Raw genomic sequence first — 19,990 nt, 5'->3', positions numbered from 1 at the left:
ACGTACACAATTTTCTGATGTCAGACACTCAAATCAGTGAATGTGTTCGTAGATAGTAGATGTTTTTGTGTTCTGTTAAATTGTTCCTTTTAAAATTGTTATACGATGATGACTGATGTACCCATATTTTGACTATTTTATTTATTGTGTCTGTTTATTTAACGCCATCAATGTAAATATAACGGAATTTATGAGACTGTCATTAAAAAGTGAGAGGGTTAGCGCTATAGAACCTGTTGAACAACACACTAATCATATGATTAATTTTAATCGAATGATTAAGAAATTTTAACGAGTTAACACTAACGACAAGTTGAACAACAGACCCCAGGTTTAATCCACCATTTTCTACATTTGAAAATGCCTGTACCAAGTCAGGAATATGACAGTTCTTGTCCATTCGTTTTTGATACGTTTTGTTATTTGATTTTGCCATGTGATTATGGACTTTCCGAATTGATTTTCCTCTAAGTTCAGTATTTTTGTGATTTTGCTTTTTTTTGTAAACAACATATATGATTAAGTAATAGAAATAAAGAACCAATTGGAGGATGCTTACGAATAAGGGTTTTTCGTCCAGTGACAAATATCATGTGCATATGAGAATGACAACACGTTATATGCACTGGACAGATGTACAGTTTATATTTATTTTACCGATACCCTGTGTTGTATTAGAAAGACACTTTCAGTAGGATTTGAGAACGTTCTACTTTGAACAGACACAAAAATTGAGGCTGATTGAAAACATTAATAATAAATTCATGCATATTCCAGCGGCCAATTTATATCACGCTATATTGAAGTGACACCCTTCAATAAAATGCAAAGAAAGTCAAAATAAAAATGCTCTTACTAGTAAATCACAACCGAAGTGAATGACAGACGGACATTTTTTACAAAACTTAATGAACAATTGCAATCAAGATATTTGAGGTTTACAACGCAAATATAGGAAGAAAAATTTTAAAAAAAATGTGTGGCGCTAATTCGCTTCCGTAGGATACGGTTGCACCGTATTATCATTTTTTTTATTACTTAGGAACATCTCATTTTTAACTTTTTCTATGGGAAAATATAAAGGTAGCAAAAATAACTGTGGCTAAATAACTCTTAACTGACACAATTTCAATTGTCCAACCCATTAACAGACTTTATTCCCATAATTTTCACTAAAACGTGGTAATATTCACGTTATATTACAATTATGAAATATTCACCAATGCAAATTTATTTTTTAGACCCAAAGTACTATTTTGTGTCCTTTAAATGATATCTAAAATTGTTTGTTTCGACTTTTATTAAAAAATTCCTATGCGTATAAGCATAAATACTACATACTTGCGCGACGCCTTTTAATTTTACTGAAAACTGCGTAGACTATGAAATGTTTTTACAAGTGGAAAATGTTCTATGATAGATATCATTTTGTCAGACACTTTTCTTTTTTTGATTTGGTTCTTATAATATGCCAAAAATCTGTATATTTGATACAGTTTAACATTAAATTGTGCGTTTTACTCTTAACAGACGTATAACCAACCCGATTAACAGACCAATCTCCCATATAGCCGCATACTCAATATAGATTAACCGACCAATCTCTCGGTTAGCCGAGTGTCGGCCGTGAATATGTGGTGTGATTGCCTATGAGACAACACTATCAGAGACCAAATGACGCAGAAGTTATCTATGCAGAAGTTATCTATGCATATGTTCCGTTCAAGTTTCCTGAAAAAATAGAAACAAAAATGTCTGATAGCAAAAACTTTACTTACCTTTATACAAAACTTGAAAACCCAAAACGCACGAGATTAAAAACAAACGATTTAGCAGTATATATATACCTATTTCGCCGAACATAAATAATACTATCTAATTTCATATTGAAATTCGAGATTATTTCCCCTTTGTAGGTAGCAAACTGCCAAGAGTTATCTTTTACTGAATTTTATATACGGGTAAAAAGTAAACATTCCCTTTATCACAAGTGACGGATGTGATTAATCATGGACAACATACTCTTAGCACTGGCTGGCACATCTTTTTTTAAGTATGCTGCATATATGTATATGTCCAAAAGATCTTATCAATGTGTTGGGACAGTCTCTGAACTCTACCTCTATCCCGTTAAGTCCTGCAAGGGCCTAAAAGTAAACAGTTTACGATGTACCCGGCTCGGTGTGGAGTACGACGGCATGTATGACAGGTGAGCTACTACACATGTCTTATTAAGGTCAAATTTATCTGCAATTATTTATTTTAAAACCATTCATAAACTCTTTAAATCAATATGTAAAATAGTTTTCCTTATAGGTCAATAGACCGTAAAAGCCGATTGTAAAAATAACGGTATGTAATTGTTATAGCATGGTTGAATGACCACACTGACACGATATATATGAGAGAAAAACTATTTTGATGAGATGATAAACACGATAAGTAATATATGTAATACTTGTAACGGTAATATTATTTACAAATCCGACTTTCTGTCGATGTCATTATCTTGAGACAGTTCTTTGATTGAAGTTCCTGGAGCAACTGTTTCTAAAAGAAAAAAAAAATAATCTCTGTATATATGATGTTTAATATGTTATAATTTTTGCATTGTGTACATATTTGTTTTGTATTGTTTATAGATCTATAGTTAACCCTCAGGGGTTGAAATGTGTATTTCATTAATAAATAAATTAATTAAATTACTATGATAAGTTTCTCTGTATTTCCATTGCTGCATACATGATATGAAACTTCTTTAGCGGGAGGAAAGGACCTTTATCGGGACCATGTGTTTTTAATGTCGGGATTTCGGGATTGTGACCCTTTCGGGATCCGGTTAATCTTTTTGTTCGAATTTAGGGATGTCGGGATTTTAATTTATTTAAATTTGGGACCTCGGGATTTTGTGTTTTAAGCCCGGGATTTCGGGATCAGAACCCCTCCTACCCCCCTTTTTTCTTTAGGAAACTCGATCATAACTATTCACCACTAAAGTTTAAAAAGAGATATGCACACATGAGGGTCTGGACAGGGGTATAAAATTATGTATTCTTCAATGTTTTATTTATTTTCTGTATTCTTGATTCATTTTGAGTCATGATTTCACATGTGACGTAACTAGTTTCGTTACAAATAATCACGATAATTTGAGTCGAATTCGACATCTAATACAACGCGTAAATAAGTAGTAAATATATGTTCGTCGTTGTATACTTCAAATCAAATGATACTACACGAAATCAAAATCACTTGCTAAAATATATCATTGTACATAAAAAAAGCAAAAACATTTTTGTCTTGGATCGAGGAAAAATGCATTCAAAACAAACTACATGTAATTGTAACAGATTACCAAGTTATTATCACAAAACATAACACGAATTCGTTTGGTGCATTCAGTCGCCAAAATCCATTCTCATATTGTGCATGAATTCACAGAAATTGCGGTAGCCTAGATTTAACTGAAAAGAGAAATTTTTCAAATTATTTTGTTTCTTTACGTTTGGTAATATAATGATATAAGAACAACCCAAAAGTTCAATGAATAAATTCCTTCATAAACTGTATTACCACTTATTTTATATTATAGCAAGTTTATGGTGTTAATACTGAATTTTATAATATCGTACTACAAATTGAATTGCCTAGGTTACCTTTAAACACGAAAGAGAAGGTGTGTGTCAAGACCACAAAACCGAAAACAATGTCTGGCGGAATTTTATTTTATTAATAAGCAAGTTGAGGTAAAACCCAACATAATTTGCCAGATCGACTCCAATCAATTATAAGCAGATAATAAGTGATTACCTTTATAAACTAAAGAAGTCTCAAACCATTCTAAAATCCATGGCTGAAAATTGTACAAAAGGGATGGACAAAATCTGTGTTGCACATGTCTCCCCTCTTCCGAGAGTGGTGCCTGTCAACATCCCTTCCCCTTTTATGAAGATCAGTTCAATGATATTGAATATATACAAAGAAACATCCCAATAATACTAAAACCGTAAGTAGACTCTAAAATTAACACGGATTGTTCAAACGACAAAAAACAAGACATATCTACGTGCTTCTATCAAAATCGGCTGGCATATACTTGGGAGAATAAAATGACAGTTTAAGGTCGCAGTGAAGAAACGAAAAGCACCACGGCCATAAGAATAAAACTACGTTAAGACAATCAGCAGTCGAAAAAACATAGCTCTAACCAAGTCAGGAATATGAAGTCTGTTGTATGAATACTCGTTCCGTTGAATTATAACGTTTGGTTTTGTCAAACGGAATGGTTTGAACCACAGGCACTTGTCTCAGATCCCCCCCTATATATGTATATAGGATTTTTTTTCTGAGACAAGTGCCTGTGGTTTGAACCCTTGTTACACTTGTAATGTTTCACTTTTATATAGCAAATAGCTGAGCACGCCTAGTACATGTAATCCATCTCCAGCTAAGGTGCTAAATTGAAGGTCAAATGAATACTCGAGTATGGTTACAGAGTGAATTGAGGTTGAATTATTGACTTGCAAGTCAATAATACACCAACGATGTCTTTGAGATTATTTTGACAAAGGTCTGTACTGACTGCTTTAACAAGATATAATTCAGCTCAAATTAATACTTGAAACAAAAAGAATCGTATTATTTTTTTTCGTCTGAATCGTAAATAGCTATTAAATGCAGGCCCTTTTATTATTCAAGGAATCTGAGCAAGGAATATATTGTCGGAAGGTGAAATTTCAAACGATCATAAATGTCAGCAATGAATTTTCCCTCCCGCTAGAAAGACCATTTTGCCACAGGCACTTGTTTTTTTCTGAAACAAGTGCCTGTGTATTTTGCCTTTATTGCAGTTCGAAATTCAATCGAACAAAGGAGTAGGTCCAAAGGGCCGATTTTGGCCTCAAATTTCAAGTTCATCTGACGAATGATTTTAGACACTTTTAAACACTTAAGTGTCTATTTCATTTGATTCAATAAGTTATGTGAAAGATTTTAACTGATTTACTCATTATTTAAAGATGCCAAAAAATGTCACTTTTCAGATGGTTTTTGTCGAATATGAAAGTGGCCGCATCCGTGTTCATCCACAACCTTTATATATTTTATGTATTATCATAAAATACAACTTATATTTCAATATTAAGCATGAACACCAATGCGGCCACTTTCATTTAGGAAGGAAACCGTCTAAAATTTAACTAAAATGCTAAAATTTTGAAGATTTCAGTAATTTAGCATGACTTAAGGATGCTATTACCCGATATATGTGCATGAAGCTGCATTGTAATGTCAAAAACAGCCCATATTTATATGTAGCAGAAGCATTTTTACTTTCCAATGAATAACTAAAAGTGCTATTATTTTGGGGCCAAAGAGGGCTTATTGAACCTACTCCTTTCACGTTTATATTCGACATATTACAGTTTTAACAATAATTTATGTTATAATTGTTTTAAGTGTTTACCATAATAGGCATTTGTCTAAACCGCGCTACAAAGTTTGCCTCACTGATTTCACATTTCATCTTTTCGATAAAATCAACACGTGGTATTGCCGCCTCCTGTGGTTCAGAATCCAACAAGTGTCGTCGGACTTGATGAGGTGAGTATTTGTCGGTTAGTTTTTATTTACTTTATAACATCTTACAAAATGTGAATTATTTTTCTATTAATATAATTTTATAAACACGATAAATTTTGCACACTGCATACTGATGTTATGATGCTACAACGACTCAACGGACAATGTCCATGGTCCAATATTAAATGTTCAAATCGGAACACCAGAAAATCGTGCACACACACACACACACACACCCACAGGTTCACGACATGCACATTTATCTGTACACACGATGTCACATGGCATAACTTCCAAAATAAGATCAACAGGAGAGGACCACGCACATACAATGTGACATGGCATGTACATTTATCTACAAAAATTCAAAACCGATACTGAGCAGCAGTACACATGTGTTTGTCAACAATGAATTTGAGGTACCTTTGGGGAATTTCTTAATGCGAAAATGTAAATATTTGTATAAACATACATGATAATCCCATAATTTTGGATATTAAAGGGGCACTAGCTGTCAAATTCATTGTAACCGATTTGACTCAAATTCTCATATTTGGTTTATAACAATGTAAAACATTTATCCAAACTATCAAAAGTCTAAAATAAACAGTTTACAGAGCATGGGGTAGATAATATATAGGTTCGTTTCGTGTGTATTTTAGTCCAGACGCCATCTAATTAACTTTCGATTTGACCTCATATGGCCATATAAGCGATGTAAACAAAAATAAAGATACGAATAGATTAAACCAACACGTGCAATTGCATTTTTATAGGTCTGTTTGATTTTATTTTATAGATTAAAAATAGATGTTTCTCATTGTTTTTAACCATATAAGAATGATTTTATGTGCATCGAATTAGTAATCAAATGATTTACCGTAGTTTCACTTTCATTGTTGACATTCTTTTTCTTTAAATAACCAGTACACGTACAATGCATGCGTTGTCAATCTCTAGCTAGGGGTTAACTTGAAGTTCACATGAATACCGGTTAGAATGATGATGACGTTTTCACTTGCAAGTGAATCAGTCAAAAATTATGTTTAATCGCTTATTTCAACAAAATTAAAGGAAATTGATTGCTAAAAGCAAATTATTATTTCATTATTCCAATTTGATTAATGATTGATCTAAAAAAAAATCATACTTTATTTTTTTATATATATCGTAGCTAGTGCCCCTTTAAACTAATAAAATATCTTTATATTTTTCTTTATGAAAAATCTTTATTTTTTTTTCTTTATGAAAAATCTTTATATTTTTATGCCCCACCGACGATAGTAGAGGGGCATTATGTTTTCTGGTGTGTACGTCCGTCCGTCCGTTCGTCCCACTTCAGGTTAAAGTTTTGGTCAAGGTAATTTTTGATGAAGTTGGTCTAATCAACTTGAAACTTAGTACACATGTTCCCTATGATATGATCTTTCTAATTTTAATGCCAAATTAGACTTTTGACCCCAATTTCAGGGTCCACTGAACATAGAAAATGATAGTGCGAGTGGGACATCCGTGTACTTGGGGACACATTCTTATTTCTTTATGAAAAATCTTTATATTTTTCTTTATGGAAAATGTAAGTTTAATATGGCCGTGTTGAATCTGTTCAAAAAGCCAACTTTTTAAAAAAACATTTTCATTATCTCTGACCTTATGCATCTAATCAATATTGTTTAAAATTAAGGTAAGATTTATTTTCCATCAGATGCACTTTTTTCATTCACAGTATCTTCTTAGGGGTACTTTGAGGTTTATAATATATACACATTTTCAAAAGAGTTCTTTGTATTTGAAATAATTAGTTACGGAAATGAATTACTAAAATAATAGTGATACAAGCATATCGCTTGCAATTCAATGATTTTGAAAGAGGGGAAAAGGGGGGGGGGGCAACAAGGCACCGTTAGGACTATCTACCTCTGAATGTCACCCTGTTTAAGTCTTGAATTAAAATTATTGGAAAACATTTTTTTTAATTGTTATTTAAAAAATAATTCAAAATTATCAAAAATGCTCAGGGTTCAATCCCTCGATTATGTAAAAGTGGATGGACAAACAGCAATCCAGTTTGATTTCGAATTTTTAGTATTAAAATTGAGAATGGAAACGTGAAAGGTGTCAAAGAGACAACAACCCGACCACAGAGCAGATAGCAGCCGAAGACATCAAATGGGTATTCAACGGTGGTAGCCCACATACACGAATAAAAAGTTTTAAAAATAAAATCAAATATAAAGTTACCTCGGAAGTAAAGCTTTGTTTTGTTTTAAGAAAAAGTACTTTGTGATTGATGTTGTCGTTGAAAATTTTGACCCATGGTATCTAAAATATTATTGCTGTTGTCGGAATATATTTGCACGCAAAAATGTTAATGTTTATCTTCTTTAATCCAGGAACCTTTGTTCTTCTATTTTGCTCACATAAAAAATGTTAAATTTTCAAAATCAAGATACGAAGCTCACAATCAACTTCAGCTCATAAAATATTCTCAAATCTCTTATTAATTGTACAAACTTTGCAGTATTACCGTTTCTTATAAGTTATAAATCCGCAACATAAGTCAACTCTATACTGTTTTTGTGATTCCGTATATAACATATGGAATCATGAACTGGCAATATTATGTCTTCTTCTCATCACAAAGACATTGCATACTGAAAGAAATTTTCATTTTTGTTACACATGTTATATCATTAGACCTAGATAATTTAAAGCTTCGTGACAATTTTTGGTCAAACATATCCATTTGGTCTTTTTCAGGAATTGCATATCCACTATAAGCAATGAAAACTATGGTATTGGCGCCATCGGATATTATGTATTCGCAGAGATCAATTCGTCCTTCGTTCCAAAATGGCGACCTGCTCGGAGACATTCGTGATTGGATTATGACTGGTCAAATGGACGTAGAAGACCTTCCAATGATATCAGTGAAATGTCTCCCTGGTGACAGATTCTTGACCACAGACAACAGACGTTTATGGATATTCAGAGAATTGGAAATGCTTGGGGAAGTCAATCTCATCCAAGTGAGAAAGGTTTATTGGGTCCCTCCAAAGAAATGGAGGTACCGAAGTTACGAGATAGACATACGAGGTGATCCGGGTGGCTTTCTCGGCTACCATGACAACAGCCCAGTTGTTGAGTATGAACCTGTTGTTGAGTATGAGTCTGTTTGTGAATGTAAATGCAACCATGGCAACGGATATTACTCATCGGATTCCGACTCTGACGACGATTACTATTATTACTAGCTGACCAGACTTTAGTTTTTTTATCATCATCATACATTATAGTATACAAGAAAATAAACAAACATGTTTTTTTTTGTTTTGTTTGTAAATAGCTTGTAAACTCATTCATATACAACATTTATCATAACTGACATTGCCTCGTTTTGAAGTATTTGATCATTTTTCGTGTTCTGAAATGATGATAAGCCGCATGTTACAGTGGCGGATGCAGGAATTTTCGAAAGGGGGGGTGCTAGCCCAGGGCAAAGGGGGGGTGCAGGGGGGGTGCAAACATATGTCCCGATTCAAATGCATTGATCGGCCAAAATAAAGGGGGGGTGCGGACCCCCGGAACCCCCCCTCTGGATCCGCCACTGTGTTAGGAATCGTTTTTTTTTTTTTGGTATATAAATTTAATTCCAATGCTGAATTTGAATGTTAACATATTAGGTTTCGTTTATATTATGTTTAAATTGATTATTTCTAAGAGAGTACAGAGTATTTAGTATTGTACTATGTTATGTTGAATTCTGGGTTCGAATAAAAAATCCTGAAATATTAATTAGCATCATGTTTCCGTCTACCATTAAAAACTGCAATGTAATATAAATTCCAGAAACCACTTGTCCCTTAGCCAATTTGGTTTGAACAACAAATCGTGAAAGTGAAATAAAGTTAGCAAATGTGGTATAGGACAAACGACTGTCAAATGAGACAACTAATCATTAAGATGGAAGACTAAGGGCATTCAACAATGAGCAAAACCACGATCCGTTTAGCGGATACCAGAAAAAAAGAAAAAGGTAACCATTTCAAAACCGAAAATCGAAGTTTTATGCTGAGTTCACACGTAATTCGAATTCGATTCGCATTAACTAATTCGAATTAGTTTAATTCGCATTCGAAACGTTTAACGTCCTAACGTCAATTCTAATTCGAATTGGAATGCGCGTCAAATTCGCTTTGGTGTCCTAACGACGTTAACTTTTAATTCGGATTAACAAAAACGTATTTCTAATGCGTTAATTCGAATTAGCCAATTCGAATCAATTCGAATTAAAAAAGAACAGTGTGTGAACGCGATTAGCGAATTCGATTCGCATTCTATTCGAATTAAAGGTACGTGTGAACGAGGCATTATATAAATCATTAAGTTAAAAAAAAAAAGAGGATAAGAACATATACAAAGAAATCTTTAAATAAAAGAAAAACCCGACAACACCATTATAGAATGAAAAAAAAAAAAAACAAGGAAAAAACAAACAGCAGTCCAAAAAAACTAAATAAGAAAATTGAAGATTCAGCAACACGAATCCAACCGAAAACCAAGGTCAGCAATTCCTACTCCATTTGTTTACACCGATCCGTCCTGACTTCTGTTGGAATGCAAGGAATTACACTAGATGATCACGCAGCACGTTTGGGATTTTCTGTATAGGTACTTCTTGGGTCATGAGTTTTTGTTTTTTTGTGTTCGGGATGTTAGAAAATCTTAGAAAATTCGCACCAAATTGCGTGCTGTTTTCAATGGATTTGTGAATATGTATCAAATCGAACTCTGATACATTGCAAAATACTACAATAAAATCAAAATACAAGTGTTACCAAACAGACAGTGACATAAAACAAGGTGGTCATTTCCTTTTGGACATATTTAAACACTCGAAGCTTTGTTTTCTATTTGTTCAGACTAAGAATAAAAATAACGAAATGTGGTATGCATGCGAATGATACAATAACGACCAAAGACAAACAAGGAAAGTGGTGTGAACACAACTGCAGATCTAGGACTTTATTTAATGTGATCGTAAAACTATAACGGCGAGTAGAGCGAGGCAAAACATTTTTTATGTGTTATGTGCCAAAATGTTATTCCCATTCGGGCACAGGGTTTGCTCCCCAAAACCTGCCTGGTCAAATATTTACACAAGGTGATAAAGTATCTTTGTCTCCTATTTTGACTAGACACTGTTTCTGCGTATTAGTCAAGAAGATTTTCAAAAAAATAAAGTCGTAGATACGCTCAATGCATGTAAGTATGATTAGTTTATCTTTTTGTTCGAATCAAAACTTTTTTTAAAAAGGATTTTACCACTTTAATCACTTTATTGGTTTAAAATCTAAATATTGGATTGTTATCAAGAAAAAATATGACAATATTTACAAACATACATTGGTGGCCTTCGGCTGCTTTATGCTCTTTGGTCGGGTTGTTGTATCACATTCTCCATTTCCATTTAATTTTAATATTTATATTAAGCAACATTTATATTCTTTAAGTATATAAGTTTAAATGCTTTGGAGGTGTGAGCTTTATAATTGCAGACAGTTAATATCTTGTTTCTAGACGTGGACATTTCTTTCATAAGAAAGTTGTCATTTTTCTCTAATTCTTGTCAAAACTTTTTTTCAACAAGGTACGTTTTGAAGTAGTATCATCTCAGTCACTATTATACTCTGAACTTGAAGCACTAATTTTAGCACCTGCCCTTGGTACTCCTGCATATGAACAACAATACTATTTGTTCATATTTATCAGCCATGAGAAAGGACTTTACTAAAGTGTTTTTTCTTTTCTATAATGGATGTGATGCTGCTTCTGGTGCATGGTCAATAATCACTAAACATACAGGTTTTGATATGTGACTACATGTATTATTAACTCAATTTATATTTCATTTTTTTTTTGTCAAACGTATTTCTTTTTTTATTTTTTGTTTATTGTCTATTTTAATTGTGTGATAACAAAAATCAATGTACTGATTATGCCCGTAATGGGTCCACTATTGGAAATAAAATATATATTATCTTATCTTATCTATACGATCAATGCACAAACTAAATGGGTTAACAGATGATGAAGATATGATCAGCAGTCTGTTCAACATCTTCGCTAGCAAAGGGTTACGACCCACCCCTCCTCTTCCTTGGCTAGCGAAGATGGTTCATCAGTTTGAGAAACATTTTCACGTTTGTCAGTTGGAGTTATGGAACTTTGATTGTAAAAGTTTTTCGGTATCATAGATCATTCTATTACATAAAAAGTGTATGTAAAGTGCGGGTCCTAAAATACCATTTTCACTGTATATGCCATGCATTTCTGATGTAGAATGGTAAATAAACAGACGAAAAAATTATGATTTTTGAAGAAAATGAAGAAAATTGTTCACATGTATTATATTTAGTAATAAATAATACAAGTTATACAAAGTAAGAGATGGGAAACTTCAAAGGGTTTTTATCGCGCTGAGAGCCATCCATACGTACGTGATATATATACCGAAATAGGTGAATATTTAGGACGTTTTACGAACAAATCGTGCAGGTGATTAAAAACTAACAGGAAAGATGTACATGTAGTTGCAAAAAAATATTCATTACAACACAATTATTAATGTTGTATAACGTAGAATAGCTTTTGTTATTCAGTTTGCCCATATTGTATTGAATTCCTCTATGATGCTATCTTTATGCGAGTCATGTTCACTGTTGAATAATGATACTTTACTTTCATTTTCACTGTAGAGCGATTCATTAGTATTGTATATGCGGTGCATTTTCACTGTATGAATTTTATTAATCTTTATGCATTAAATTTCAAATTCAGCCGACTTGCACAAACAATAATTAAAGTAAGAAAAGGATTTGATAGTGCTGACTTTGAGATGAAAAGTTTGATTGAACACTCCAATATATTCAATAGAATTAATATTTATTTCAAATAAAACACATCGTTGTCATAATATAACAATATGTGGATCATTTCAGAGTTGAAAGTGTTTTTAGATTAATGCAAAATATTTTCAAATGCATGCCAATTTGATAAAATTCATGTTTCTGCAGTAGTCATTATACGCATGTGCAAACATATTTTATCATTGGATTTCGAGTATGGGTCTTATTTACCAATCAGAAGAAGCATGTCATAGAATTTTTTATAATTCATCAGAATCTTTATTTAAAGTGTAGTTATATTTATCCAATGCATTGAAACTTCATCACTGAATACGTGCATCTCGTATGTCTATCGAAATAGAATGGGATAAAAAGGGATAAAAACAACAATACTTTCTAATATTTTTTTATAAATCACTTCTTGACCAATTTCAATGAGGTTTTGAAGTAAGATTTTTGATTTTGGGTGAGGTTTTAAATTTGCCCACAGGGTCCAAAATAAAATTTGAGGTTCTTTGGTAGGCTGAATCCATACATGATTGTGTTTATTATTATGTTTTTTTTATTTTTGCCCATTTAACAATTTTGTGGGGTCCAAACTGTCAAGAAATAAATTCTCTTGGATTTCAACAACAGTTGGATATTTGGGGTACTTTGGAATGCTGAATCTTACCGTGTTTTTAAATTTGGGATTTTGGTATTTTGGGCCAAGTTATCGAAATAGTCCACATTGGGGCCCTAATGGTCCGAAGTTCAACATTATTTTTATTTCATCAAAAATGAAGTCTAGCTTGAATGTTGTGTACATACTTACCCCAAACTGTTTAGGGTTTGACCTCTGCGGTAGTATCAAGGCTCTACAACACGTACATCATGTTCCAATGCAACTTTATCAGTATACGTTTTTGACAGATAAAGTTTGCCCTACATATCTTGACTTGCATTTCAAGCTTTAATGACTTTGGATAATTATATGTCACATTGTCGTTTCATTTTATACAGTAAAGAACATGCAAACAACAATCGAGCTAAAAACTATCTTTCCTTCAGAATATGGATGTTGAAGCATTTGGGGGCTCAACAATAGGGGAGGCAAGTGAAGATGAATCACAGAAAAAAGAACTAAAGTTAAGGAAGGGTCTTCATACCAATGCACGTATTGTCCTTTCAAGACAAAATGGGTAGCTAGTTTTCCCAGGCATAAGAAGATCCACACTAATGGGTTAAACAAACGTGACCAGTGTGAATTAAAATTTTAAGACTTCTCAATAAGCATAACAACTGATAGCATGGAGAAAGCCTGATTTAAACTTATTGTTCCAAACACTTCAAAAGCAGAACTGGGCAGTGGCGGATCCAGAACTTTTTGTAAGGCGGGCCCGATGGCTGACCTACAAAGGTGGGGGGCTCAAGTCATGCTTCAGTGATTCCCTATATAATCAACCAAATTTTTCCAAGGCCCCCTTGATACGCCTATGCTGGCATAGCTTACCATATGAAGAAAGCAACAGGAACTTTTAATCACATCTGCTCGTTTTATAGTAAAACATTAAAAATGCTTCGCTGACCGCAGAGATCGAACCCTGAACAGTTGGGGCAAATTTGGACATAATACTAAAGCTTGATACTATCTGAATATTTGGATTGTGATTAAATTTAAGACGTTATATAGGTTTCTGACACAAGGTAAATGTGGTCGAAGATCTTAAATCGTATGCGCAATACTGTGCAACTGAAGGATTCTTCCCGCCCATAACATTTTGTTTTCCTTCTAGGATAAATAACCATCAAACCAAATCCCAGTCTTTCCTTTCTGGTAATGAACCTTGTAGTACAATTTTAGAGAGGTCCATACACTTCAACACAAGATATTGTCTGGAAACTAGAAAAATGTTTGTTTTGCCATTTCTTTTGCCCCTAATTTCTGCATGTTTGGGGCAATTATCCTCGAACAAAATCCCAGTCTTCCATTTGTGATAATGCGAAAAAGATCCAAAAACGTACATACAAGTAATTATCCAGAAACATCATCCCCAAAATTATCCCAACCTTCCTTTTGTGGTATTGAACCTTCTTTAAAATTTATATAGATCCATTCACTTAAATTAAAGTTGTCCGGAAACCAAATGGGTCTTCGGACGACGCAGACGATAACGACATCATAGCAATATACGAATCGGAAAAAAAAACATTGCGGGGAAACATTTCAGTTTACAGTTCACACATGTCAATACTGTGGGAAAACGTATAACTGGCCAGCCAGTTTCTATAGACATATACAAGTTATGAATAGATATAAATATTAAAGTAATCAAATAAGTTTTTCATTTGTTGCAAGTCTAATTATTACGTTAATCTACAATAAAAATTCATCGCATTTTCGAAAATTCTACATCAGAAATGAATGCCATACAGTGATAATTCATCGCATCTATAGTGAAAATAGATCGCTTTTAATAACTGATATTCTATGTTATGTTGCTTTTATAACACATATTTGAACTGTAATACTGTTATTTTATATTAGAAAGACACATCATAATGAAAATATGTTAAAATTTAGTTTCAAATCAATTATTTTGGTATTTTCAAAACGTAAACAAATAAAGTTTTCCCATGATCCTTTATTCTACAATGAACATACTCGCATACAACAGTGAAAATGAACTGACTGGATTCGCACTTTATATACACTGAAAAAGTCGAATCATTAAAACGGAAATTTATGTATCAACAACATATAGCTTTTAAGAAAAATATCAGTAGCTATTAGAAATTAGAAAGTTAATGATTTTAAGACAAATTTACGAAGGTGTTTCGTCGATGTTATGTACTTTCTATACAAATGTTCACATATTATGAAAGAATTCAATCAGAACAATTTTAGATATGATGCATTATTTTTTCGATTTTCATTTGAATGTACAAGGTTGTATGCCAAAATGTTAGCAAAATCTGTAACATCCCAAATTCACAGTTCCTTGACCTTAAGTGCTTTCAGAAAAGTCCTATATATGGCTGAAAAATATTATGTCTCTGAAAAGTCATGTTTATAAGTTCAATGTTTTATCCTAGACACTGGGTCTTTGCCACAGAAAAAGATGGCCAGTGGATTACACAGAGACAAGAGCCACGCATGGCTCTAATATCAATTTCTTTACATGGAGATGAGATACACTTTGATGCACCAGGTATGACAACGCTCAAGTTACCAAAGGATCCGAAGAAGGACCAATGTAAAGTGAAAAAAGTCCAGTAAGTAGTTATGTCTAAATAAAGATAACATCAGATGATAAAACCGATTTTCAAGAGCTCCCAATGATACTTAACGTCGAGATTATCCATGCAGAAAGGCATAATAGACGTAGCATATTTTGCGTAAACTGCGCTTGCAGTGATGTCGCACTGATGGGGAAAGACCTAATTGTTTTCTCTTACGATTATTGGCATCTAGCTTCCATACTGTCTCTAAATACGAAAATATATGTAGAATTACCCAAATCTAAATCATCATAAATATTGAAAAGGCTCCGTAACTTTATAGTTTAAATGTTTTTTTGGAAAATGCGACACAATTACCAGAGGATCATTCAAACTCGTAAGTCTAAAATAAATTGACAAGACCGTGGTTATAAAAGAAAAAGACAAACAGACAAACAATAGTACACTAAACATAACATAGAAAACTACAGACGGGGAAACACGAAAACGGGATGATCTTATGTGCTCTGGAAGGGCACAACAGATCCGCCATGCTCCATATGTGGCACCCATCGTATTGCTCGTGTTAGCACAATATTTAAGTTATTATATAAAGAGCTTATAAAAAATATCCACGTGTAAAGTTCACTCAAAGCAACCTTCCAATTCTGACTGTACAGTATTAACAGTGTCCGTCTGTATCCGTCTGCAGGGTAAAGATGGATATTATCGATTCTCTGGATTGTGGAACCGAGGCTGCTGCGTGGATCAGTAAATTCTTGGGCAGAAAGATGTGTCTGCACTACTCACCGAGTGACATGGAGAAACGTGATGCTGTCAATGCTCAAAAGCTCTGGAGTCATGATGCTAAAAAGGGGGATCTGGTAATTATTTCAATACAATATGTTTGAATATAATGTAAAACAATTAAACTAGTGTATATTCGGGTGTCAGCAATCCATATATGTAAATATTACCATTACATGTATTTACGTCCCGACAAAGTATTTTAACTCTATCGACGGTCCAGTTTGTAAAATTATTTTCACATGCACATTTTCTGAAATTCAACTTGATATAAATTTCCTTGCAATTTAAATATATATTAACTTTCTTTTGAATTTTAGCTACTAGTAATATAGATTTTCACGTTACTCAAGCTAATATATTAGTAATTTTTTTCTCATTGATTAATTCCGATATAAACTTTCTCCTACAATTCAAACTTAAATATTTTTTCCTTCATTTCAGTTTGCATTTTCTGACTATTGCGCTTACATGATGTTGTCTCAGTCGGGTCTCGATGAACTTAACAATCGTCTCGCCGAACCAGTCACGTGTCTAAACTTCAGATCTAACATCATCGTTAAAGGCTGTCCACCATATGACGAGGTATACTATTTATAGCAATATCATATTTTAATTCATGATGCAATATTCAGCGTTTAATTAAGAAAATAAGAGTTAGAAGATGTGAAGAAGACAGACATAGGAATAACAATGTGTGTATTTACTCGTCGAAGCGGTGCTAGACCCTCACGGGTAGACGATGTCGTACACCCGACGTATTCTACATTTAGATAACTTTTCATTTATATATCTAAGATTTTCATATTTTATCTTTACCTTCTGTAATTGTTATTCAATTTGTTGTAACAGTGAAAATAGAAAGTAAATAATAGTAACCATTAGACATATATATTTATTGGCACTGGTTACGATTACCTGCAAAAAAAATACGGAGTGGCTATAGCCGGACGAATAGTGCCAGGGCTATTTGTCCGGCCATTGTAATACGCATGTCATATTATGAACGTTCGGAAGTACGTGTAATATTATCTTCAGTAGCACCAGGGGTCGCGTGTAATTCGATCTTTAATATCATGGCTGAAAACAACGATATCAAAATTTAAGATACATTTTGCAGTTTTCGGAATTTTAACAATGGAATACGATAGCATGAACTTCAAAGAATGATATAATCTTATGAAAGGGGCTAAAAAATAATTGATATCACAAGGAAATGGTAAATATAAGATAATTGATCGGAGATCTATAGTTTTACAAAATTATTCAACTCGCTACAGCTGTCGATGATAAATGGTGGAAAAGACTTTCAAAGCAAGAGTAGTTGAGATAGGGATTTACAATGTCATGTCTAACTTAATAAAATTTAATTATATTCCGAAAATGAATCTTACAAGTAGGCCTCGACATGGGATATAAAAGGGGGGGTTGAGGTTACAAAAAGTGGGATATTGGGTAAAGGATTATAAAAAGTGGGGTAATGAAATATAGGGGACAACAAAGGTGGGATCTGGAAAAAAAAAGAAAAGAGGAAAAAGGAGCACACCGTGTCACCCTTATCCCCTCACGTAAATAATAAAAAATCCCACCTGGAATTTCTTCATAAGATTTTGACAGTGTTGTTTACTCTTTATTTTAGGGGGGGGGGGGGCAATTATAGAAAAATATCCCACCTCTCACCCAAAATATGGACATCTTTATGTGAAGGGGTCTATAATTCTCTTTGTCAGCTACAGACATATATATAGTAATTTTGAACCTTTTTCAGCTAGACAAAATCCTTTACATGTACGTCAACTTAAAATGCACGAGTAAAACACGAACCGAATTTGTTTTACAAGTATTTTTTTTTTCTTTTCTTACAATGTAACCATAAATGAAGTAATACATATGGAATAAATATGATTTTCCCCCTAATTATTCGCTATCCACATTGGAATTGTATCAGTATACAGAAAATAACAAGTCCAATTACCAGTAGCAAGATTAGACCCTAATTATAATGATTACAGACATTTGCTGCCCCCTGGTGCTGCTTGTGATAATATTACACGCACACACAAATAGTGACATGCGCATTGTATTGGCCGGACAAATAGTCCTGGTACTATTCGTCCGGCTAGCCGGACAAATAGCAACTGCCAAAAAAATAACATTAAGAAGTAATAACAAAAATGTATTGTTAATTCCGAGACTAATTGCCGAATTGTATATTTTCGGACAGCGACCCGATTCCATACGGACTGAACTGTAGGTAACAATAATTTAATTCTATTGTTACTTGCAGTTATTATTAGACGATGTTGGTAGTTCTTCATGTTGTACCATATTTATTTCAGGACCACTGGGACGTTATAAAGATTAGAAATGCTAAATTCAGAAATATAGATGCATGTACAAGGTAGGAATGTGTATATTTTTTTTATTACATTTTGGTCGGATTTTTTTCTTCAATTTTTCCTTTTTGTTTTATTTAAATTATTTCTTTCTTCATAACGTTTATACTTTCGTTTCATTTCATTATTTGAATATAATTTATATATTTGATAATCATTTTTTTTTTAATTATTGCAGATGCATTCTGACGACAGTGGATCCATTCAAAGGAGAAAAGTCCAAAGACGAAGAACCGTTAAAGACCTTGCAAACGTGAGAATTGCTATGTTATAAAATTGAGTTATTTCCCTTCTTCTGTATTGTATTTCCATGTTGTTAATTGAGTCGATCAAAAAAGCCAGTCATATCAATTTTGAGGAATATTAATTTCTTTAAATTATGTTGTAAGATAATACATAAAAGGGATGCAATGCAAAAACTGCATAGATCAGACAAAACCATAACCCCTTCTGGAGGCAAACCATGTTAATAGGTCACAAATAAATGTATTCATAAAAGAAGGTTTTAATTATGTTGAAAGCCGAGCACAGGTATGAAAAGATACACAGATTTTCTTAGCTGTATAAAATAAAGCGTTGTAGAGAAGATTCCTCCCTCACAAAAAAACCCTCAACCAACCCTTAAGTTATCAACATCATTTTAGAAGACAATTGTTGGGGATTCTAAAAAAAATGATGATCGGAAACTAAAATCAAAGTTATTAATCAATACCCTCTACCTGTTTTAAGCATACCTTACAGGATGATATATACTGGTCAATCGAACTTTTATTTAAGTTTTTCAACTACAGATACTTTTTGTTTGAAATCTGACATGTAGTTGTGTTTCTCCATACATGTATGGAATGTCTCGAAGTACAAAACATCTCCAAGCAAGAAAATATCATCTAACAACATGCGTTTTTTTTTATTTTCAGGTACCGAGCCTTTGAACCTTATCCTCCAAGTAAACCATTATTTGGAATCCATCTTGCCAATGACGTAGAAGATGTCATCCATGTTGGAGACCCGATCTACGCCATACGAAAATAGACTTTAAGACACAAGTTGTCTATTAGATAGTGCTATAAAGCAGTTTCTGTACACATTGAAGTTGAT

The 19,990-nt window shown here is 33.2% G+C and overlaps 1 protein-coding gene across 1 annotated transcript; it reads left to right on the top strand.

Moving 5' to 3' along the window:
- Nucleotides 1-1,931: 1,931 nt before the first annotated feature.
- Nucleotides 1,932-19,980, top strand: LOC143069787 (mitochondrial amidoxime-reducing component 1-like). Its single transcript, XM_076244577.1, has 7 exons — nucleotides 1,932-2,209; nucleotides 15,564-15,743; nucleotides 16,402-16,573; nucleotides 16,941-17,081; nucleotides 18,836-18,897; nucleotides 19,071-19,145; nucleotides 19,810-19,980. Exons 1-7 carry the CDS (start codon nucleotides 2,010-2,012, stop codon nucleotides 19,922-19,924), a joined length of 945 nt encoding a protein of 314 aa, XP_076100692.1. The 5' UTR covers nucleotides 1,932-2,009; the 3' UTR covers nucleotides 19,925-19,980.
- The last annotated feature ends 10 nt before the right edge of the window (nucleotides 19,981-19,990 follow it).

The sequence above is a fragment of the Mytilus galloprovincialis genome, chromosome 3 (genome assembly GCF_965363235.1).
Source record: "Mytilus galloprovincialis chromosome 3, xbMytGall1.hap1.1, whole genome shotgun sequence".
NCBI lineage: Eukaryota > Metazoa > Mollusca > Bivalvia > Mytilida > Mytilidae > Mytilus > Mytilus galloprovincialis.
The sequence above is the reverse complement of the archived record's forward strand: the minus strand, read 5'-3'. Positions and strand labels throughout refer to the sequence as shown.

Excerpts from the sequence above, each read along its gene's own strand:
- LOC143069787 (XM_076244577.1), top strand. The coding sequence starts at position 2,010 with ATGGACAACATACTCTTAGCACTGGCTGGCACATCTTTTTTTAAGTAT. Across the intron at positions 15,744-16,401 it reads TGTAAAGTGAAAAAAGTCCA|GGTAAAGATGGATATTATCG; the intron begins GTAAGTAGTTAT and ends ATCCGTCTGCAG. Across the intron at positions 18,898-19,070 it reads AATATAGATGCATGTACAAG|ATGCATTCTGACGACAGTGG; the intron begins GTAGGAATGTGT and ends TAATTATTGCAG.